Source organism: Cotesia glomerata, linkage group LG6, assembly GCF_020080835.1.
Source record: "Cotesia glomerata isolate CgM1 linkage group LG6, MPM_Cglom_v2.3, whole genome shotgun sequence".
Classification (NCBI taxonomy): Eukaryota; Metazoa; Arthropoda; class Insecta; order Hymenoptera; family Braconidae; genus Cotesia; species Cotesia glomerata.
The window spans coordinates 413985-435449 of NC_058163.1; the positions used below are offsets into that span (position 1 = coordinate 413985).

The 21465-nt window shown below is 27.5% G+C and overlaps 2 protein-coding genes across 4 annotated transcripts in view; one reads left to right on the forward strand and one right to left on the reverse strand.

Moving 5' to 3' along the window:
* LOC123267185 lies at positions 1-20157 on the reverse strand. Its single transcript, XM_044731726.1, has 6 exons — positions 20072-20157; positions 7946-7991; positions 7345-7868; positions 4412-5233; positions 1493-2206; positions 1-162 (listed from the first exon to the last, which is right to left on the reverse strand). Exons 3-6 carry the CDS (start codon positions 7558-7560, stop codon positions 1-3), a joined length of 1914 nt encoding a protein of 637 aa, XP_044587661.1. The 5' UTR covers positions 7561-7868; positions 7946-7991; positions 20072-20157.
* LOC123266776 (differentially expressed in FDCP 8 homolog) overlaps positions 20079-21465 on the forward strand; it is a 25921-nt gene continuing 24534 nt past the window's right edge. For 2 of the 3 annotated variants that reach the window (XM_044731177.1, XM_044731176.1), the window contains exon 1: positions 20079-20483. In XM_044731177.1, the coding sequence (XP_044587112.1) occupies positions 20295-20483 (189 nt within the window). In that variant the 5' untranslated portion in view covers positions 20079-20294. The remainder of the gene's footprint in view (positions 20484-21465) is intronic. The other variant, XM_044731178.1, reaches the window with a different exon arrangement.

The window sequence follows — 21465 nt, forward strand, 5'->3', positions numbered from 1 at the left end:
CTACATAAGTTCGATAGGCAGACCGCCTGCTTCATCACTGTCAGCGACTTGAATGTTGTGTTGCACAGCGTCGTCTAAAAAATCCCACAGATCATTACTACCTGAAGATGGTTGATGATCTGTAAGATTATTTTCGCAGGTAATCACAAGAGTTTTCGATGACTTAATTTCTTTTTTCAAAATTTCACCTATACAGACAAGATTTCAATACCATATTAAAATCATATACAAATGAAAATAAAAATTTTCTCAAATATTTAAATTGAACGAAATCCGATTGAATGCGAACGCACAGAGAGCGCTAAATTTAAAATATTTTCATAATGAAATATAAAATTACTTTGGGCCATTTTTTATTTAATATATTGATGCTATAGTGTTATTACTCCGGCATTAAAATAAATTATAGACTCGATCACTAAGAATCGATTCTAGATCGATTCTGATAACTGGAAATCGAGTTTACCCTGATAGCCAGAGTTTCAGACCAACCAAGTTGGTGTCAGATAGTTGCCACCAACTTAGCGACAACTTGCGGTCAACTTTCGAATTTGTAACTGTTGGCGTCAAGTTGGCGACAAATTTCTGAGAAAAAAGAGCCCAATCTACTGCCGCAATATGTCGCCAAATTTCTTGAGAAACTTGTCGTCAACTTGGTGTGAAAATGTTTCAGAAGCAACTTTTGCCGCCAACTTGGTGACAAGTTGCGGCAGTAGATTGGCAGAAAGTTGCGGCCAACTTGGCTATCAGGGTAAATAATCGAGTTTTTTGACCACAGAATCGATTCTCGGGTAGAATCGGAATCGATTTTACCATCCCTAGCGGCAGCTAATTCCTCCCCCCGCGAAGAAATGCCTTACGGCGGTACCATGGGGGATCAGAGGATAGAAGAGAAAGGGGTTTAGGGTTTAGTGGGTAGGGGCGTCAGCGTTGAGTTTTAGTATGACGCTGCGTCGAGTCACCACATATCCAGGCCAAATAGCTATGCCTAGAATCCGTAAAAAGGATTTCCCCCCCCCCCCCTAAGGAAAAAAATAAAAATATATACATACAGCCGCACGGACACCATCGCGGGAATAGTCAGGAAAGCTTCCTGTGACCTTAAAACGTTGAGATCTGATGAAAACTCAATTTTCGCAAAACGGGGTGAAACCAATAACTTCCCGAATTTTGAAAATCTTCGATTTTCTTAGCGGGAAGTTAAAAATAAAAATAAATAAATGAAAATAAAGTAATTGATATAAAATAACTTTTATTTTTTTAAACATTTCTTAATTATTAATTATGTATATAATTTTAATGATTTTTGAGATTAATTTATCAATAAATTAATTTTTATAAACAATATCAATTATTTAAAAAATTAAATTTGTTTTCCATATAAATAAAGTCATTTTTAAAGTATATAAATTTTATTCTAAAGATAAAAATTGCAACAGCTAAAAATTTTTCAGAAATTGTCAGTTGAAATGTTATTAATATTTAACAATACATAGACAGCTGTTAAAATTATATTTAGTAATGAAGGTTGCATTGAATTTGATGAATTTTTTTTCTTTAAAATTTCTGTACTAGAATTCTGTGAAGAATTGTTAACAGTATCAGTTAGCAATTCTTGTGATGAATTTTTTCCCTCTAAAATTTCTATAGTAGATATAGAATTCTCTAAAAAATTATTAAAAGTATCAATTAGAAATTCTTGTGTTGAATTTTTGGAAGCATCATCCGGTAAATTCCCTGGAATTTCATTAGATAAATTTTCTAACGCTCCAGGAAATAAACCTTGAGACATATTTTTAAACGTTGGAGTAAGCAAGTCTGGAGTAAAAGTTTTGAAAGCTTCATTTGGTTCTGACAAATTTTTAAAAATTGCAGTTAATAATTCTTGTGATACTTCGGAGTTCTTAATAGGTAAATTTTCAGATGAATTTTTTTTTAAATTATTATATTCACTTAGAGTTAATAATGGTAGAGAGCGCTTTTTGTTAATCGAACGTAAATCAATATTTACGACCGCTTCTTTTTCTAATTTTTCAATTATTTCATTTTTTAATTTTTCATTAGAATAAATATTATAAAGACTATCAATTTTACTATCATTTAAATAATCTTCAATCGTTTTTTCAAGTTTACTATTTCTGCTAGCAGACAATATTTTTCCTTTATGAACAGGCTTTTTTTGATCATCTGAACTGTACACTAATCCCTGAAAAAAAAAAAAAATTATTACAATATTAGTATAAAAATTTATGATACTAAAATTAGCCAACAAAAATTTTTCATCAATTAAATTACAATTAAAAAAATTCCACATATAATTTTTCAAATTTTCTAAATGTGAAATTGAAAAAAAATTTTTTTTCAATAAAATAAATAAAATAAAAATTTTTAGATATCGGCTAATTTAATTTTCATTAATGATTTTTTTTTTATTAATTAAATTAGAACAAAAAAAATAATTTTACAAAATTGCACGTATAATTTTTAAAACTTTCTACATGTGAAATTTTTTAAATTAATTTTCTATTAATATTTTTGTCAATAAAAAAAATTCTAAAAATTTTTAGATTTCGGCTAACTTTATTGTCATTTTTCATTAAAATTTTGACATTAAAATTAACAGACACTTGAAAATTTTTTTATTTATCTTGAAAAAGGAGTTAGATCCAGAAAATAATTTTTAAAAAATTGCATTTATAATTTTTTAGAGTTTCTAAAGAATTTTTTTTAAATAAATTTTTTTTTCTATAATTTATTTGTTTAAAAAATTTTTTTAATTATTAGTTGTCTTTGAATTTAAGGATCGTAAAAATTAAACAATTTTATTATGAAAATTAAGTTTAAGAATTTAAAAAATAAAAAATTTTTTTAACTTCCCGCTAAGAAAATTGAAAATTTTTCCGAAAAAATTAAAAAAGAAAATTTGAATTTTTATGTTTTTTTTAAAATAACTTTAAAGGGTGCGGAAAAATCATAATAAAACCATGTACACATTTTTTGGGCTTCAAAAACTGCGTCAAAGTTACAAAAAAATTGAATTTGAAAAATTGTAAGTGCAAAATATTTTTTGGTTCTAATTTAATAAATGCAGAAAAATTAAAAATGTCGGCTGAATTTAGTATCATAGTTTCATTATTAATTAAATAAAATAAAAATAAAATTTTATAAGTTAATTAATAGGGCTGTACAATTTGGCCGGTTAGGCCGGCTAAAAAAGTTAGCTAAGTTAATTAGCCAGTTAGCTGGCCAGCTTAGCTAATTTAATCGATTAGCCGAATTAGCTTAGCTAATTAGCCAACGGCTTAACCGGTTAACCTAGCTTAACTCAGCTAATTAGCCAACTGCTAAACCGGTTAAATAGCTCATTTTTTATATGCTTTTTGTTGTATACTGAGGTACGAATAAGTATTGAAATTAATGTTGACCTCGTTTTTTGGGAAAAAAATCATGAAGAACAACAGAAAAAACGAGAGTAAAGTAATTTAATGACCTATGAATTAATTAATTTTTTTTTTTAAATAGAAAACAGTAATAGAATAATTTATTAAGTGGGTCATTCCATGTCAAATCGACCAATAGTTGGAATCGACCCTTTCCGATTTGGATGAAATTTGGCCACAAGTTTGCTTTTATCATAAAATAAAGTTGTGCCAAAGGAGAAAATTCTGAAAATTTTTTTCGAAAAGTTATGCAAAATTAAAAATTTCACCATTTTCAGGTTTTTCAAATTTATTTTTGTAATATCTCGGAAACTATTTTAGTTACAGACATGGACCAAAGTTCATTTTAAAGGGGATACTTAGGACTATAAAAATTTTTTTTTTTTTGGGTAAAATTTTTGAAAAATCAAAAAGTGGGAAAATTTTGAAATTTAAAAAATCGTGAAAATCAAAGCTCGCTATGAAATTTTTGGCTCATTTTTTTTACAGAGTACCTCTTACTAATCTTAAAATATTCTGAAATTTTCAAGAGGGTGTTCTTTTTTTTTTCGAAGATATAAATTTTTGAATTTGGGAAAAAAAATTTTTTTTTTTTTTTAAACTTCGAATGATGTTAAATTAAATAATTATTTAATTTCGTTACTCTCAATAATAAAAAAATGCAAATATTATCTGTACTACCATCAAGTTGGTCAACAGAAAAAATTGTAAATATTTTTGGCGCATCAACATACATGATAACAAAGGTGAAAAAATTAACTATTCCGGTAAAAAATGAGCTATTTAACCGGTTTAGCAGTTGGCTAATTAGCTGAGTTAAGCTAGGTTAACCGGTTAAGCCGTTGGCTAATTAGCTAAGCTAATTCGGCTAATCGGTTAAATTAGCTAAGCTGGCCAGCTAACTGGCTAATTAACTTAGCTAACTTTTTTAGCCGGCCTAACCGGCCAAATTGTACAGCCCTATTAATTACCTGATATAAGCAGTCACCAAATTGAATCGACGAAACATAATGAGTTTCATTACTTTTTTGAAATCTCAGTACAACATTTTCATTTTCAAAAATATTATAATCCAAATCAATAGACTTTTCATTCAAATAAACAATTTCCAAGGGATCAATACCCATTTTTTGTTCTTCAAGAACCGAACAGATTTTTATTTCATCGCGTATATAATTTTCATTAAAAAATTTTTCATCAATCCCGTAAGATTTTTCTTGAAGCAAGCAATTAAAAGGTTTCAACCTTTCAATATCCTTATCATTATCATCGTTATAGAACTTTGTTACGAATTCGCGACAAGATAATGATGATTTATCCATACTTATGTCGGAATAATTTGTTATTTGAAGACTGTCCGGGTTGCTGTGTTTTATCTTGTCAAAAATCTTAAAATCCAGCATGTTTCTACTTTTCAACACTGAATTTGATTGCAGATCGTTGATATTGAAGCTATCACCCGGTTTTAGTTCCACCAAATTTGATCGATTTTTTGGCAACTCAATTTTATCTTCTTTAAACTCTAACGATCTTGGCAATTTAGGTAGCACAGTTAGTTCGATGCTCATTGTATTATCTAGTGATAAATAATTTAAGACGTCACTTTTTATGCTTAATGGAAAATTTGGAAAATTGAATAGTAAATTATCTGAAGTATTTAAGTAGTACTTCAGTGATTCTTCAAAGATATGATTATTACTCGCCAATATTATTTTACTTGTGTACTCTGGCGTTTTTTTTAAATAATCAATTTCTTCTGAAGAATTTTCTGGTTCAGTGTTGAAGATGAAAATCTGAAAATTAGAATATTTGTTAGTTTAGAAAAAAAATTGATTTTATTATTAAGGGTTAAGATATTTTATTAAATTTTATTTCTTCAGAAGACAATTTTTTTTTAAATTTGATATTTATATTTTAAAAATATCCAAAAAAATTTTACAGGCTGCATTCAAAAAATCTCTAGATACATAATTACGAAATGACCTTGTATCTTGTAAACTATTGACATTTTTAAAGATATAAGCTCATTTTGATGTTACACTCATCGAGACCTTTCATTTGAGTACTCACATCAATTTTTCATATATTTTATATATTTATATATTTTATAAATACCATATATATAAGATATATAAAAAATGCCATGTGGGTACTTAAATTAAAGGTCTCGATAAGTGTAACATCGAAATGAGTTTATATCTTAAAAAATGTCAATAATTAAGAAATGACATTGTATCTGGTGAACTATTGACATTTTTAAAGATATAAGCTCACCCTGACATTATACTCATCGAGACCTTTCATTTGAGTACCCACATCAATTTTTCATATATTTTATATATTTATATATATTATATATATGTATATATGAAAAATATATCAAAAATGCCATGTGGATACTCAAATGAAAGCTCTTGATGAGTGTAACATCAAGATGAGCTTATATCTTTAAAATATCAATATTTAATAAAGTATAGTGCAATTTTAACAGATATCTTGTGAACTATTGACATTTTTCAAAATATAAGCTCACCCCAACATTACACTCTTTGAGACCTTTCATTTGAGTACCCACATCAATTTTTCATATATTTGATATATTTATATATATTATATATATGTATATATGAACAATATATCAAAAATGCCATGTGGGTATTCAAATAAAAGCTCTTGATGAGTGTAACATCAAGATGAGGTTATATCTTTAGAATATCAATATTTAATAAAGTACAGTGCAATTTTAACAGATATCTTGTGAACTATTGACATTTTTCAAAATATAAGCTCACCCCAACATTACACTCTTTGAGACCTTTCATTGGAGTACCCACATCAATTTTTCATATATTTATATATATTATATATATGTATATATGAAAAATATATCAAAAATGCCATGTGGGTACTCAAATGAAAGCTCTTGATGACTGTAATATCAAGATGAGCTTATATCTTTAAAATATCAATATTTAATAAAGTATAGTGCAATTTTAACAGATATCTTGTGAACTATTGACATTTTTCAAAATATAAGCTCACCCCAACATTACACTCTTTGAGACCTTTCATTTGAGTACCCACATCAATTTTTCATATATTTGATATATTTATATATATTATATATATGTATATATGAACAATATATCAAAAATGCCATCCGGGTATTCAAATAAAAGCTCTTGATGAGTGTAACATCAAGATGAGGTTATATCTTTAGAATATCAATATTTAATAAAGTACAGTGCAATTTTAACAGATATCTTGTGAACTATTGACATTTTTTAAAATATAAGCTCACCCCAACATTACACTCTTTGAGACCTTTCATTGGATTACCCACATCAATTTTTCATATATTTATATATATTATATATATGTATATGTGAAAAATATATCAAAAATGCATGTGGGTACTCAAATGAAAGCTCTTGATGAGTGTAACGTCAAGATGAGCTCACATCTTAAAAAATGTCAATATTTAAGAAAGTACAGTGCAATTTAACAAAATTAATTATTTACTAAAGCAAAATTTCATTTATTTATAGTTCACAAGTCACGGAAGTTTTAAATTTTAAACAATTTTATTTTTAGAGATAAAATTAAAATTAAAGAAAATTTGCAAGTTTTCTATCTAAAATTATTTTATTCCAAATAAAAAAATTTTTTTTAACAAAAAAAATTTTTTATTTCTCCAACTAAGAAATGAAATTTAAAAATTAATTTTTTATTACAATGCCAATTTTTTTCAAAAATAATTTTTTTCTCAGTCTAGTAAAGTAAGAAATTAAAAAAACCACGTGCTTGATTTATTTTTAACTCATCTAATCATAGAAATAAAAAAAAATTTTTCTAAAGTACAAATAAAAAAATTTTTTGTGCAAAAAATAAAAAATATTTATACCTGAAATAAACAATCTCCATTGTGAATAGCCGATACAAAATGAGTTTCATTGCCTCTAATAAATTTAAGAATCTCAATATGTTTTCCTTTGGGACGATTATCATGGTACCAATAATAATCATCATAATATTTATCAAAATATTTTTCTTCAAAGAAATTAACAAATTGTTCGTAAGTTTGTTTCTCCGATTTACACAATTCGAATAGCAAACACATGTGATTATTATTTAAATATTTTTTATCAATATCAAATAATTGATAATTGAGTTTCCGCTTGTCGAATTTCTTAAACAAGTTTTTTTCTTCAAGAGAATCTTCAAAAATTAAGTTTAGAGTTTTTGAACATGTGAATTGTGCTGTTGACCACGTTGGAAGATTTTTAACTGATTTTGTCAATGATTTAACGATGGAAGGTATTTTTTTATTGGAATTTATAATGTTTCCATAGACTACAGCAGATGTTTCATCTATTGTATCGCCGAGTGATAATTTTTCAAACGGAATTATTGTACAGTTTATTTTTACTGCAATAAATAAAACGTTAATTAAGATTAGTAAATTTTTTGTAGTCATGGAAAACATTTTTATAAAATTTATCAACTGTAGTTAGTGTTGAGGCAAAAGTATGACTGGCCATCATTTTATTCCTGGAATAAAAGGTACGTGATTTTTAACACGTTTCTGGTCATAAAGATAAAATTTTAACGTACATATTTATAGAGTTAGTACATTAACAAGAATTGATAAGATAGACTAATTACATAAATGGTAATTACAAAGTTAAAATTGTCAGAAATCGTATTCTTTGCGCCCTCTGTGTGTTGCTTGAAAATCCAACCTTCACGGTTGATATGTCAAAAAAATAATTATCCGAGCACATACATGAGAGTGTTAAAGTAAATACATGCAATTTCAAAAAAAAATTTTTTGAATTAAGAAAAAAAATTAGGAAAACGGTTGACCCTAAAGGCCATCCCTGCAACTTCCCGCTAATTCCGTTAATACCTGGCCGCTTTTTTGAGCTCTTCGAGCTCAAAAGTACAATCTGTGTGTTGTTTTAAGCTCTCCGAGCTCAAAAAGATACCTTTTCTATGCTTTTGAGCTCTTTGAGCTCAAAAGTCTGATAGAAGTTTCATAGAACACTATTTTTTCAATGTTCATACCGCAATAACTTTTGAATGAATGAACCGATTTTTACGCGGTTGGCGGCATTCTACGCAGTTTTTTAAGCCTCATAAAGAATTTCTAAGTTTCAATTGGTCAAACTATAAATTTCGGAGTAACTCTGAAAAAACACTTTTTTCGGTTTTCTTTCGTTCACGATATCTCTCGAACGAATCAACCGATTTTGACCAGCTTGGTGGCAATCGACGTGGTTTTATGATGTTAAGAGCTGATTAGTTTTTGGAATCGATCGGTAGAGCTGTTTGAAAGTTATTCCAAAAAATGTCGAAGTTATGTTGAAAAAATCCTTATTTCCAAATATTTCGTCGAGGATATCTGTCGAACTAATCAACCGATTTCCACGTTTTTGGCGGCAATCGACGCGGTTTTTTAACCTCTGAAATTATTCTATATCATCAAAAACGATCCGAGAAGAAATGACGAAGTTATGTGAAAAAAACAGTTTTCGGTTTTCGGTTTTATTTCGTTCACGCTATCTCTCCAACGAATCAACCGATTTTGACCGGATTAGCGCCGATCGGCGTGGTTTTTTGACGTTAAGAGCTGATTAGTTTTTGAAATTGATCGATCGAGCCGTTTAAAAGATATTCCAAAAAAACCACTTTCAAAAATGATTTTTTTCTAATTTTTTTTGAGATTTTTCAAAATTTCTCAAAATCTATCGGTCCGAATCGGTTCAAATTCTCAGGAAATCTAAGTTTGGCGAAGCCCTTTCGAATGGCACCAACCGCGATGAAATCGGTTCAACCGTTCAAAAGTTATAAGTGATTCACATACTTACACACACACACACACACACACATACATACAGACATAGTGACAACCTCGCGGGGATAGTCAGGGAAGCTTCCTGTGACCTTCAAACGTCGAGATCTGATGAAAACTCGATTTTTGCAAAACGGGGTGAAAACAATAACTTCCCGATTTTTGAATCACGTCTGTCCACGATCGGATTGGTCTAAAAACTTTATATATTCGTTCAAGTTTTTTTGAGAATTTCATCAAAAAAATCGAAGAGGGCATACATTTCAAAAAAATGTTTTTTTTTTTTGCTTAAAACTTAAAAAAAAATAGAAATAAATTAAAGATCAAAGAGGTTTTTTTTTTTAAAAAAATCATTATCTCAGAAACGCGTGGTCAAAAAAAATTTGAAAAAATTCATGAAGGTATTCTTTGACGGTATTAAAAGCATATAAAATTTTCAAAAAAATTGGAAAGGTCGACCTAAAAAAGTGGCCGATTCGGTATGAAATGCCCCATATATATATATATATATTAGGGTGTGTCAATTTTAGGCGACTTTTTTTTTTCAACGAAAAAACAGGCTGAAAACTTGCATGAAGGTGAGAACAGAAGCCAGTTCAAAACGGAGCTCTTAATATTAATATTTAGAGGTGTCTGTCCCTAATTTTTCATTTCCCATTTAAATAACATAGGAAAAAAAATTCTTTTTTTTGTTTATTTTTCTAGCTCGGCATACGCACTTCATATATATAAGTCCATAGCATATTCTTGTAGAGAATTTAACGCTCTACAAAAAAGGTCTCTTACACTTTTATCATAAAGACAGCCGTTCTAAAGTTATTCAGACGTAAACTTCTAAATGTATAAAATTTTGATTATTCAAGTATTAAACTGATACAAATTAATTTATTACTGTCTTAAAAATTATTTTTATATGGATAATTGGTTCTGATGCGCTAATATTTTCATAAAGCTAAAAAAAAATTACTCATGTATCAAATGTTTTTCTTCTTTATTTCATTTACTGTAAGAAAATCATGATCCGAGTTGAATGAATTAAATTTTTGAAAAGTTTCACGGAATTAACAATTTATTACTCTACACGGAGAGAAAAGATAAGTTTGGAAAATCAGAAAAGTGCACGTCTCATAACGCTCATTTATCACAAAAAAATCTGGAAAACGGTTGACCCTAAAGGCCATCCCTGCAACTTCCGCTAATTCCATATCTAAGCGCTTAAAATTGCACTTATGAGGTTTTTGAGCTCTTCAAGTCAAAAGTCTGATAAAAGTTTCATAGAACACTATTTTTTGAACTTTCGAAGTGCAATAATTCTTGAATAAATTAACGAATAATCATTAATAATAATGTATATCATTAATAATAATCATAATAATAATTTTCTTACAGTAAATAAAATAAAGAAGAAAAAAATTTGATACATGAGTAATTTTTTTTAAGCTTTATGAAAATGTTAGCGCATCAGAACCAATTCTACATATAAAAATAACTTTTAAGACAGTAATAAATTAATTTATATCAGTTTGATACTTGAATAATCAAAATTTTATACATTTAGAAGTTTACGTCTGAATAACTCTAGAACGGCTCACAGAGAAAAGTAAACTGTAATATTCACTCGGATTCCGGTTAATTTTTATAGTTTCAAACAGTAAAGCGGACATCGGGGTGGCGAAAATATAAATATTACAGAACTTAATGTAGAAAGTATAAAAGCCACAATTTATAATTTAATATCCAAAATAAGTGATTAGTAGCTGTCACTATAGTAAATAACGACTCTATCATCTTAAAAAATTACAGTTTCAAACAGTAAAAATTGCCATTTCAATATATAGTCGATATTATGAGGAGAAGGGGAACTCAGATGAAAGAAAAGAGGGTCTCACTCTGGGAGAATTTAACATTTGAAACAGTAAAAATTATACTTTTAAAATATACATTTTACCAGTCCAAGCAAGTCAATAATTACAGTTTGATTTTTAGCGTTGCGTTTAAAATTTACCATTTTACTTTGTAAATATTGACGTTGCTTGTATTAGAAATTTACTAACTTTATTTTATACTTTTTACATATCATAAGATCATTTTTTAGGTACCAAATGATAAATATCAAAGTCTGAATTCTTAATTATTATACTTTAACATTTTAGACATTTACATAGAAAATATTACTGTTTGAAATAGTATTTTCTTCCATGTAAAGAGTAAATTGTAACGTTTAAATGGTAAATATTATAAAATGAATAGTAAAATCACGATTTTACTGTTTGAAATGGTAATTTTTAGCAGTTGATCATTACTTATTATAAGTCGACTGTTATTTATTACAGTTTACTTTTTTCCGTGCTGTCTTTATGATAAAAGTGTAAGAGACCTTTTTTGTAGAGCGTTGAATTCTCTACAATAATATGCTATTGACTTATATATATGAGGTGCGTATGCCGAGCTAGAAAAATAAACAAAAAAAAGAATTTTTTTTCCTATGTTATTTAAATGGGAAATGAAAAATTAGGGACAGACACCTCTAAATATTAATATTAAGAGCTCCGCTTTGAACAGGATTCTGTTCTCACCTTCATGCAAGTTTTCAGCCTGTTTTTTCGTTGAAAAAAAAAAGTCGCCTAAAATTGACACACCCTAATATATATATACATACAGATACCATCGCGGGAATAGTCAGGGAAGCTTCCTAAGACTTCAAAATGTCGAGATCTGATGAAAACTCGATTTTCGAAAAACGGGGTAAAAACAATAACTTTCCGATTTTTGGAAAATTTTCAATTTTCTTAGCGGGAAGTTGAATAGAATAACGATTTTAAATTATACATCGGTCACCAATGCTGTTATGTTATTGACTACTTTAATTTCAACCTGTGTCACAAATGTGATAAGCCTATGGAGGGTAGAGGTACCATTACCCTTCATAAGTAGGCCTAACAATAGTCATAAAAAATATTTTAATCAGATAAAATGTCTGACTTGTGCCGGTGACTACTCAACTGAATAACTCTTTGTGTCACAACAATTTATTAGTTCTACCACTGAACGTTAGAGTCCTAAACATTAACTTTACCAAGCTAGAATTATTTGTTCAAAATCTTTCCGTTAAACTTGATAGTATTATTTTTACGAAACCGTTTCTCTCTCGTGTTTTGCGTTTTTTGAACTGAAAGATTATAGTATACATTAGAATGGTAGCAATATTAAATAAATAAAATAAATAAATAATTAAAGAAAAAAAAAATAAAGATTGTTATGTTTTCAAAATTTATTTGTGCAATTTTTTAAATCGTTCAAGCAACAATGACTACCATTTAATAATAACAGCGATATTTATTAGAGTTTTGTGTATCTTTATATTATCAATAATCAATATTCCATAGTTAAAAAAAATCAAATAATTCATATGGTATACTCAGTTGGATTATCCAACTGTAAGCAATTTAATTAAAAAAATTAGTGATTATTACACGATCAATTAACTCTTGAGTAATGTCAGCAGCCATAATGACCATAAAAGCCCGATGAGGATTTCGATAGAACTTTGCCATTCGATAATTCAACGGTTCTTCACATTTATCTTCTGTATTAGGGTATGATTCTTTTGCGTAGAGTGGACCAAACATATCATCGTGATCAACCACATAGTTGACAAAACACATTCTGTTAAGTGAAAAACTTTCTGCTTGTAATTTTTGGACTGCGTACCATTTAGCTTGTTGTGGTGAGAAACTAATGTAGTTTGCTACCTTTGTTTCTTGAATCTCACAATATTTATATAGATTGACAGCACACTGATTAAAAGTTGTTGAGCTTGTTGCTAGTAAAATTTTACCTCGAAGTGCTCCAATCGTGTCATTTAGTTTCCAATTTGATGTCAAACGTTGTCCTGCGCTTGATGAGTTAAACTGATCAATTAATCGACAATTGTTTTTACTTGCACCATAATAATCAATCTCTTGATGTATATACAATATCATGAATTCACCAGGATTGGTAGTCAAAAAACGATTTATCTCTTTTAATACGTAGTTGAATGTTGTATTTAAATACCCTGAACGCGAATAGAGGAATAGATCGTTATTAGCTGGTGATGCACGAACACTTATTTCAATAAGTCGTACACCGGATTTCATTTGATCTGCGAGACTCAATTCTTGAGTTTGTCCCAAATTCCATTGACCATTTTGGATGATTGCAAGAGAAGAAACAGTCCCGACTATTGCTGTATTGTTCAATTGATGTGAATCTGGTAATTTTGATAAAAATTTGGCACGGGATTGATGTTTTTTGTAATGATACCGTGGACAGTTTCCCCATGAATGTATTAAAGGTAGTGAATATATTATAGTTAATAATGTAAGAATCTTCATTTTTGAGAGTTACTTTGCAGTATTATGTAAGAACGTGAAAAAACTATACTGAAGAACCTAATGAGACAATCGTTTATTTATAGTGGAGAAAAAATAATCAAAAAACATGATTCATCGCACTAAGGCTGACGAAACTTGTTATCACTTATCAAATTTCAAAGTTAAACCTCAAAAGATTCACTTGTGTATATAGATTTAAACCGTCAACAGATTTATTATCTTACAACTCACATAGTTGTGAACGTATTTATCGATCAATTTTGATATCGGTATAAAATATTATCAGCGGTCTTCATACAAAAAAACATATTTCATTATTAAAACTATTTGTATTTAAATGATAATCATTGATAGGTGTTAGTGTGATATCTCTAATTATGCATTTAGGTGACTCAGCTGTCACTTTTGATAAAAAAAAAGGAAATTAATATTTCCGTTAATCATTATAGATGTCTGTTGTATGCTGGAAATAATGAAATCATATTTAATAGTAAAAAAATGTATAACCTATATCCACGGAAAGAGAAATATAGGAACTATTCGCAAAGTTTAATAAAAATTTTTTCTCCACTATTATAGAAACTATGACCAAAAATGATGGGAATATTTCCTATAATAATAGGAATGTTTCCCATAATTTATGAGAACGATTCCACTACGATTAGGGAAATGATTTCCATAATGAAATCATTTTCATACAATTATAGGAATAGTTTCAACAATATATGGGAATAGTTTCCAAAATATTATAGTAATACTTTTCATAATGTAATAGGAATTATTTTCATTATGTATAGAGAAAGTTCCTATAATTTTTAACTTCCCGCTAAGAAAATCGAAGATTTTCAAAAATCGGGAAGTTATTGTTTTCACCCCGTTTTGCAAAAATCGAGTTTTCATCAGATCTCGACGTTTGAAGATCACAGAAAGCTTCCCTGACTATCCCTGCGAGTGTGTGAAAGTATGTGAAAGTATGTGAAAGTATGTGAACCGCTTATAACTTTTGAACGGCTTAACCGATTTCATCGCGGTTGGTGCCATTCGAAAGGGCTTGACCAAACTTAGATTTTGAAAACTATTTGGACCGATTCAGATCGATAGATTTTGAGAAATCTTCAAAAAACTGAAAAAAAAATTTTTTTCAAATGTGGTTTTTTTGGAATAACTTTTAAACGGCTTGATGGTTCAATTCCAAAAACTAATCAGCTCTTAACCTCAAAAAACCACGTCGATCTCCACCAGTCCGGTCAAAATCGGTTGATTCGTTCGAAAGATATCGTGAACGAAAGAAAACCGAAAAAAGTGTTTTTTCGGAATAACTCCAAAATTCCTAGCGCGATCGATTCAAAATTTGAGATTCTTTGTTAGGCTTGAAAAACTGCGTCGAATGCTGCCAACCGCGAGAAAATCGGTTTATTCATTCAAAAGTTATTGCGGTTTAAAAATTCAAAAAATAGTGTCTTATCAAATCTCTATCAGACTTTTGAGCTCAAAGAGCTCAAAAGCATAGGAAAGCCATCTCTTTGAGCTCGGAGAGCTCAAAATAACCCATAAATTGTATTTTTAAGCTCGAAGAGCTCAAAAACGTCATTGGTCTAATTTTAAGCGCCTAAGTATAGAATTAGCGGGAAGTTGCAGGGATGGCCTTCAGGGTCAACCGTTTTTCTAATTTTTTTTCCGTGTATTGATTTAATAAAATGTACAATTAATCATTCTGTTTTATTATGACTTTTTCAATAATTTTCTTGTCGTAGATTGGAGTTTTTATTGTTTAAGATTAGAAAATGAATATTATCTTCAATTTAATTTATTTAGAAGTTGCAAAAAATAACCTTATTTTCTTATTAAAATTTAAAAATCTGGAGCTTGGATAAAAATAAAACAGGATTGACAGTTGCAAGATATCTTAAAATGCGTTGAATTAATTGTATAAAAATATTAAACCAAAAATTTAATGTCGACGTGCGATTTTTCGGATTTCAATATATTAATCATTGTCAATTTTAGTCAATGATGGATTGTGCCAACCCTGAATAAAAAAAAGTATTGAGACAAAGAAAAAAGTATTGAAAAGTATAAGATAGACTAGAAAACCAATATTTTTCAATACTTTTTTCTTTGTCTCAATACTTTTTTTTAACTTCCCGCTAAGAAAATTGAAAATTTTCAAAAATCGGGAAGTTATTGGTTTTACCCCGTTTTTCGAAAATCGAGTTTTCATCAGATCTCGACGTTTTGAGGTCCTAGGAAGCTTTCCTGACTATTCCCGCGAGGGTGTCACTATGTCTGTACGTATGTGTGTGTGTGTGTAAGTATGTAAACCTCTTATAACTTTTGAACGGTTGAACCGATTTCATCGCGGTTGATGCCATTCGAAAGGGCTTCGCCAAACTTAGATTTCCTGTTAATTTGAACCGATTCGGACCGATAGATTTTGAGAAATTTGGAGAAATCTAAAAAAAAGTAGGAAAAAAAATTTTTTCTGAAGTGTTTTTTTTGGGATAACTTTTAAACGGCTCAACCGATCGATTCCAAAAACTAATCAGCTCTTAACCTTGAAAAACCACGTTGACCGCCGCCAATCCGGTCAAAATCGGTTGATTCGTTCGAGAGATATCGTGACCGAAAGAAAACCGAAAAAAGTGTTTTTTCAGAGTTACTCCGAAATTTCTAGTTTGAACAATTGAAACTTAGAAATTCTTTATGAGGCTTAAAAAACTGCGTAGAATGCCGCCAACCGCGTAAAAATCGGTTCATTCATTCAGAAGTTATTGCGGTATGAACATTCAAAAAATAGTGTTCTATGAAACTTCTATCAGACTTTTGACCTCAAAGAGCTCAAAAGCATAGAAAAGGTATCTTTTTGAGCTCGGAGAGCTTAAAACAACACACAGATTGTACTTTTGAGCTCAAAGAGCTCAAAAAAGCGGCCAGGTATTAACGGAATTAGCGGGAAGTTGCAGGGATGGCCTTTAGGGTCAACCGTTTTCCTAATTTTCTTTCAAAAAATGTTCTTCCGCGTAATTAATTTTGACATCAGTTATATCAGGAAGTGGAAAACTATGAGTTATATATGACTTACAGCTTACGTAAATCATGACGTAGCATGACGTCATTCTGACGTCAGTTTGACATAATTGTGTTCACTGGAAATTACTGAATAGTATTCAAAATTTTAAGTAGCTTTATATCATTATGAATCATATTTTTAGAATTTAAAAGTATTCAGTAGTATTCAAGGTTTTTAATCATCTTAAATCTTAATTAATTATATTTTGAGGATTTACAAGCATTTGACAGTATTTAACAGTTTAAATCCTTTCAAATCCTGTTAAATCATATATTTAGTTGTCATTGATATTATTTTCTAAAAAATGCCATCTAGTAGATTAAATTAAAGGTAAATTTATGAGAGGAATAAAATACATAAATTTTTGTTACCTTTTATAAAAAAATAATTGTAAAATAAAATTTTTAGAATTTTTTTTTATTAAAAAAATTATTACAAAATTGAATGAATAAACCGATTTTTACGCGGTTAGAAGCATTCGACGCAGTTTTTTAAGCCTCACAAAGAATCTCAAATTTTGAATTGATCGCGCTAGGAATTTTGGAGTTATTCCAAAAAAAAACTTTTTTTGGTTTTCTTTCGTTCACGATATCTCTCGAACGAATCAACCGATTTTGACCGGACTGATGGCGATCGACGTGGTTTTTCGAGGTTAAGAGCTGATTAGCTTTTGGAATTGAACCATCAAGCCGTTTAAAAGTTATTCCAAAAAAACCACATTTGAAAAAAATTTTTTTTTCAGTTTTTTAAAGGTTTCTCAAAATCTATTGATCTGAATCGGTCCAAATAGTTTTCAAAATCTAAGTTTAGTCAAGCCCTTTCGAATGGCACCAACCGCGATGAAATCGGTCAAGCCGTTCAAAAGTTATAAGCGGTTCACATACTTTCACATACTTTCACATACTTTCACATACATACAGACACCGTGACAACCTCGCGGGGATAGTCAGGGAAGCTTCCTGTGACCTTCAAACGTCGAGATCTGATAAAAACTCGATTTTTGCAAAACGGGGTGAAAACAATAACTTCTCGATTTTTGAAAATCTTCGATTTTCTTAGCGGGAAGTTAAAAATTTTTTTTTTAATCGTTAATTGCATTAAATTCTTAACCAAATACACGGCTGGTGAAACCTCCATTTAACTACATTTAACTACTGATATTGTTGCATTAGGCACATTTGAAGAGTTTAGAGTAGCGTGTTTTAATTGGCATTTTGATAGAAATATATAAAACTGTGCAAAGAATTGTTGCGAAGAATCAAGAACAATAACAATAATATTTTTTGTCATTATTATATTCATTAACACTTATTATATTATGCTATTTATCATTTTACTTATCATGTTATAATTTCTATAATTAATCTATTATATTCTATTATCCTAATATTACATTAATTTATATGTACTCATTATGTAATGTACTTAATTCTGATGGTCCTTAGGGAGCACTTGCTCTAGGATCAAAATTTAATAAATAAAATAAATAAATAAATAAAAATTACAATTTTCAAACCTAATTATTTCATTAAATATCCCGGAAACCTACTGTTTTTTAATTTTTTTATTGATTATTAGGCTATGTAGATTAAATTTACAAATTTTCAGGAAGTTTTAAAAACTTGACTACTTCGCGTGGATCTCCTTAAATGATTTTATTATAATAAAAAATAATACTAAAGTTAGTAGACGTTTTTAATTTTTTTTAATAAGTAAATTAGAACAAAAAAATATTTTATAAAAATTGCACTTACAGTTTTTTAAATGAAAATTATTTTTTTGTTTTTTTTTTTTTAATAATTTTTTCAATAAAAAAAAATTCTAAATTTTCACTTATCTTTTTTTTTTATGGAAATTAATTCAGGAGATATTTAATAATTTTTCTAATAAATAAATTACTGAATAAAAAAAATTGACAATTAGAAAATTTAAAAAATTAAAAATGCAATTTTTTAAAAATAATTTTTCAGAACAAATTTTTTTGTTAAATAAATTTATCAATTTAAATTAAAAAATGGTCAATTTAAGTGATAGCTAACTTTAATATCATCTTTTTTTTTTATTGCCGCTTATAAATGTTTTTTTTCACTAAATTTCTTTAATAATATATTAACTGTAATTAATAAGAAATAATTATAATTAATTATAATTAAGCATTTTTTTAATTATAACTAGAATTTAATTTGCGCGCGCCTCATATTTATGGTCATGATATATTTATGTGTAGTTTATGTATATTATATTCGTTTTCAACCAATCAGAATGAGAATAAATATTTTCAACCAATCACATTACGAATAAATTGGTTTTACATACATTTCATCTCAATTTTATTATGGGACTAGAATTCAAATTTGCGCGCGCAAGCCGCGCCTCATATTTATTGTCATGATATATTTATGTGTAGTTTATGTATATTATATTCGTTTTCAACCAATCAGAATGAGAATAAATATTTTCAACCAATCACATCACGAATAAATTGGTTTCACATACATTTCATCTCAATTTTATTATGGGACTAGAATTCAAATTTGCGCGCGCAAGCCGCGCCTCATATTTATTGTCATGATATATTTATGTGTAGTTTATGTATATTATATTCACTTTCAACCAATCAGAATGAGAGTATTTATTTTCGACCAATCACAACACGAATAAATTGGTTTCACATACATTTCATCTCAATTTTATTATGGGACTAGAATTTAATTTACGCGCGCAAACGCGCGCCTCATATTTATGGTCATGATATATTTATGTGTAGTTTATGTATATTATATTCGTTTTCAACCAATCAGAATGAGAATAAATATTTTCAACCAATCACATTACGAATAAATTGGTTTTACATACATTTCATCTCAATTTTATTATGGGACTAGAATTCAAATTTGCGCGCGCAAGCCGCGCCTCATATTTATTGTCATGATATATTTGTGTGTCGTTTATGTATATTATATTCACTTTCAACCAATCAGAATGAGAGTATTTATTTTCGACCAATCACAACACGAATAAATTGGTTTCACATACATTTCATCTCAATTTTATTATGGGACTAGAATTTAAATTTGCGCGCGCAAGCGCGCGCCTGACTATAGAGTTTGCATATATTTTCATGCTTATGATATATTCGACCAATCACGTTACGAATAGTTTGGTTACATAATATATTTTCATATTTTTCATCTAAATTATAAAAGTGGATGGGATTGACTTGTTATAAAAATTAAAAAATTGACAGCTGTCAGCTAACTTCAGTATTATAAAAACAATCGATTTTACTATCAGCTGTGTTCATGTTTTAGAAACAACTTTATATACTAACTAACTTCACACTGCAAACATGAACTTGCCAACTGGTGTCTCATGGTCATGTTGTTATTGTTGTTGTCCAGTGGTTGATTTAATGAAAAGTCACATTTGTAAATAAGAATAAAATTATTTTAGTATTTGTTTTAAATTTTTTTGTAAATAGCTAAAAACTTTAAGAAGTAAAATTATATATATTATTAATTTTAAATTGATAATATTTATCTACAAATTTGATAATGGCAGAATCATTAATAAACACAAGCAATAGTTCAGATCTTAATTATGATACTAATAGTTTAACTGGATCAACTCCATCATCTTCAGTGTCTGATAATGTTACTCATGATACTGATGACAATTCTGAAGGTAAAATTAATGTCCCATTCAGTTTGAAATCTGTTGAGTCTTTGTTATCTTTATCCAAGGTAAGAAATAATTATTTATTTTTATTAAAAATTAAATAATAAAATTTTATTCAAAAATTCCAAGTGTGAAAATTAAAGAAAATTATTAGTCAACATTTTTTTTAATTATTTTTTTTTATTCTAATTGATTTTTTTAAAATTGACAGTTGTCAGTTGATTTTAGTATTATTAAAAAATTATTATAAAAAAAATTAAGAAAAAATTATTTTAAAAAAATAATTAATAAATTATAATTAAAAAAAAAATAATTAATAAAAAATAATTAATAAAAAAATAATTAATAAAAAATTATTACTTAACAATAATTAATAAAAAATTATTACAAAAAAATAATTAATAAAAAATTGTTTAAAAAAAAAAAATTAATAAATTATTATAAAAAAATAATTAATAAAAAATTATTAAAAAAAAAATAATTAATAAAAAATTATTAAAAAAAAAATAATTAATAAAAAATTATTAAAAAAAAAATAATTAATAAAAAATTATTAAAAAAAAAATAATTAATAAAAAATTATTTAAAAAAAAATAATTAATAAATTATTATTAAAAAAAAAATAATAAATTATTATAAAAAAATAATTAATAAAAAATTATTACAAAAAAAATAATTAATAAAAAATTATTAAAAAATAATTAATAAATTATTATTAAAAAAAAATAATAAATTATTATAAAAAAATAATTAATAAAAAATTATTACAAAAAAATAATTAATAAAAAATTATTTAAAAAAAAATAATTAATAAAAAATTATTACAAAAAAATAATTAATAAAAAATTATTTAAAAAAAAATAATTAATAAATTATTATTAAAAAAAAAATAATTAATAAATTATTATAAAAAAATAATTACAAAAAAATAATTAATAAAAAATTATTACAAAAAAATAAAAATAAAAATTGTGCATTTAGAATATTTAGAAAATTTTTTTAAAATATTTTTTTGATCTAATTTCATTACAAATTTTAATTTTGATT

Bases quoted from the DNA above. Each gene is read 5' to 3' on its own strand.
- LOC123267185 (XM_044731726.1), bottom strand. From the start codon at position 7,560: ATGTGTTTGCTATTCGAATTGTGTAAATCGGAGAAACAAACTTACGAA. The intron at 2,207-4,411 runs GTAATTAATAGG...TTTTTTTTTCAG, and splicing joins TTGGTGACTGCTTATATCAG to GGATTAGTGTACAGTTCAGA. The intron at 163-1,492 runs GTATTGTTAAAT...AAAGAAATTAAG, and splicing joins TAATTTTAACAGCTGTCTAT to TCATCGAAAACTCTTGTGAT.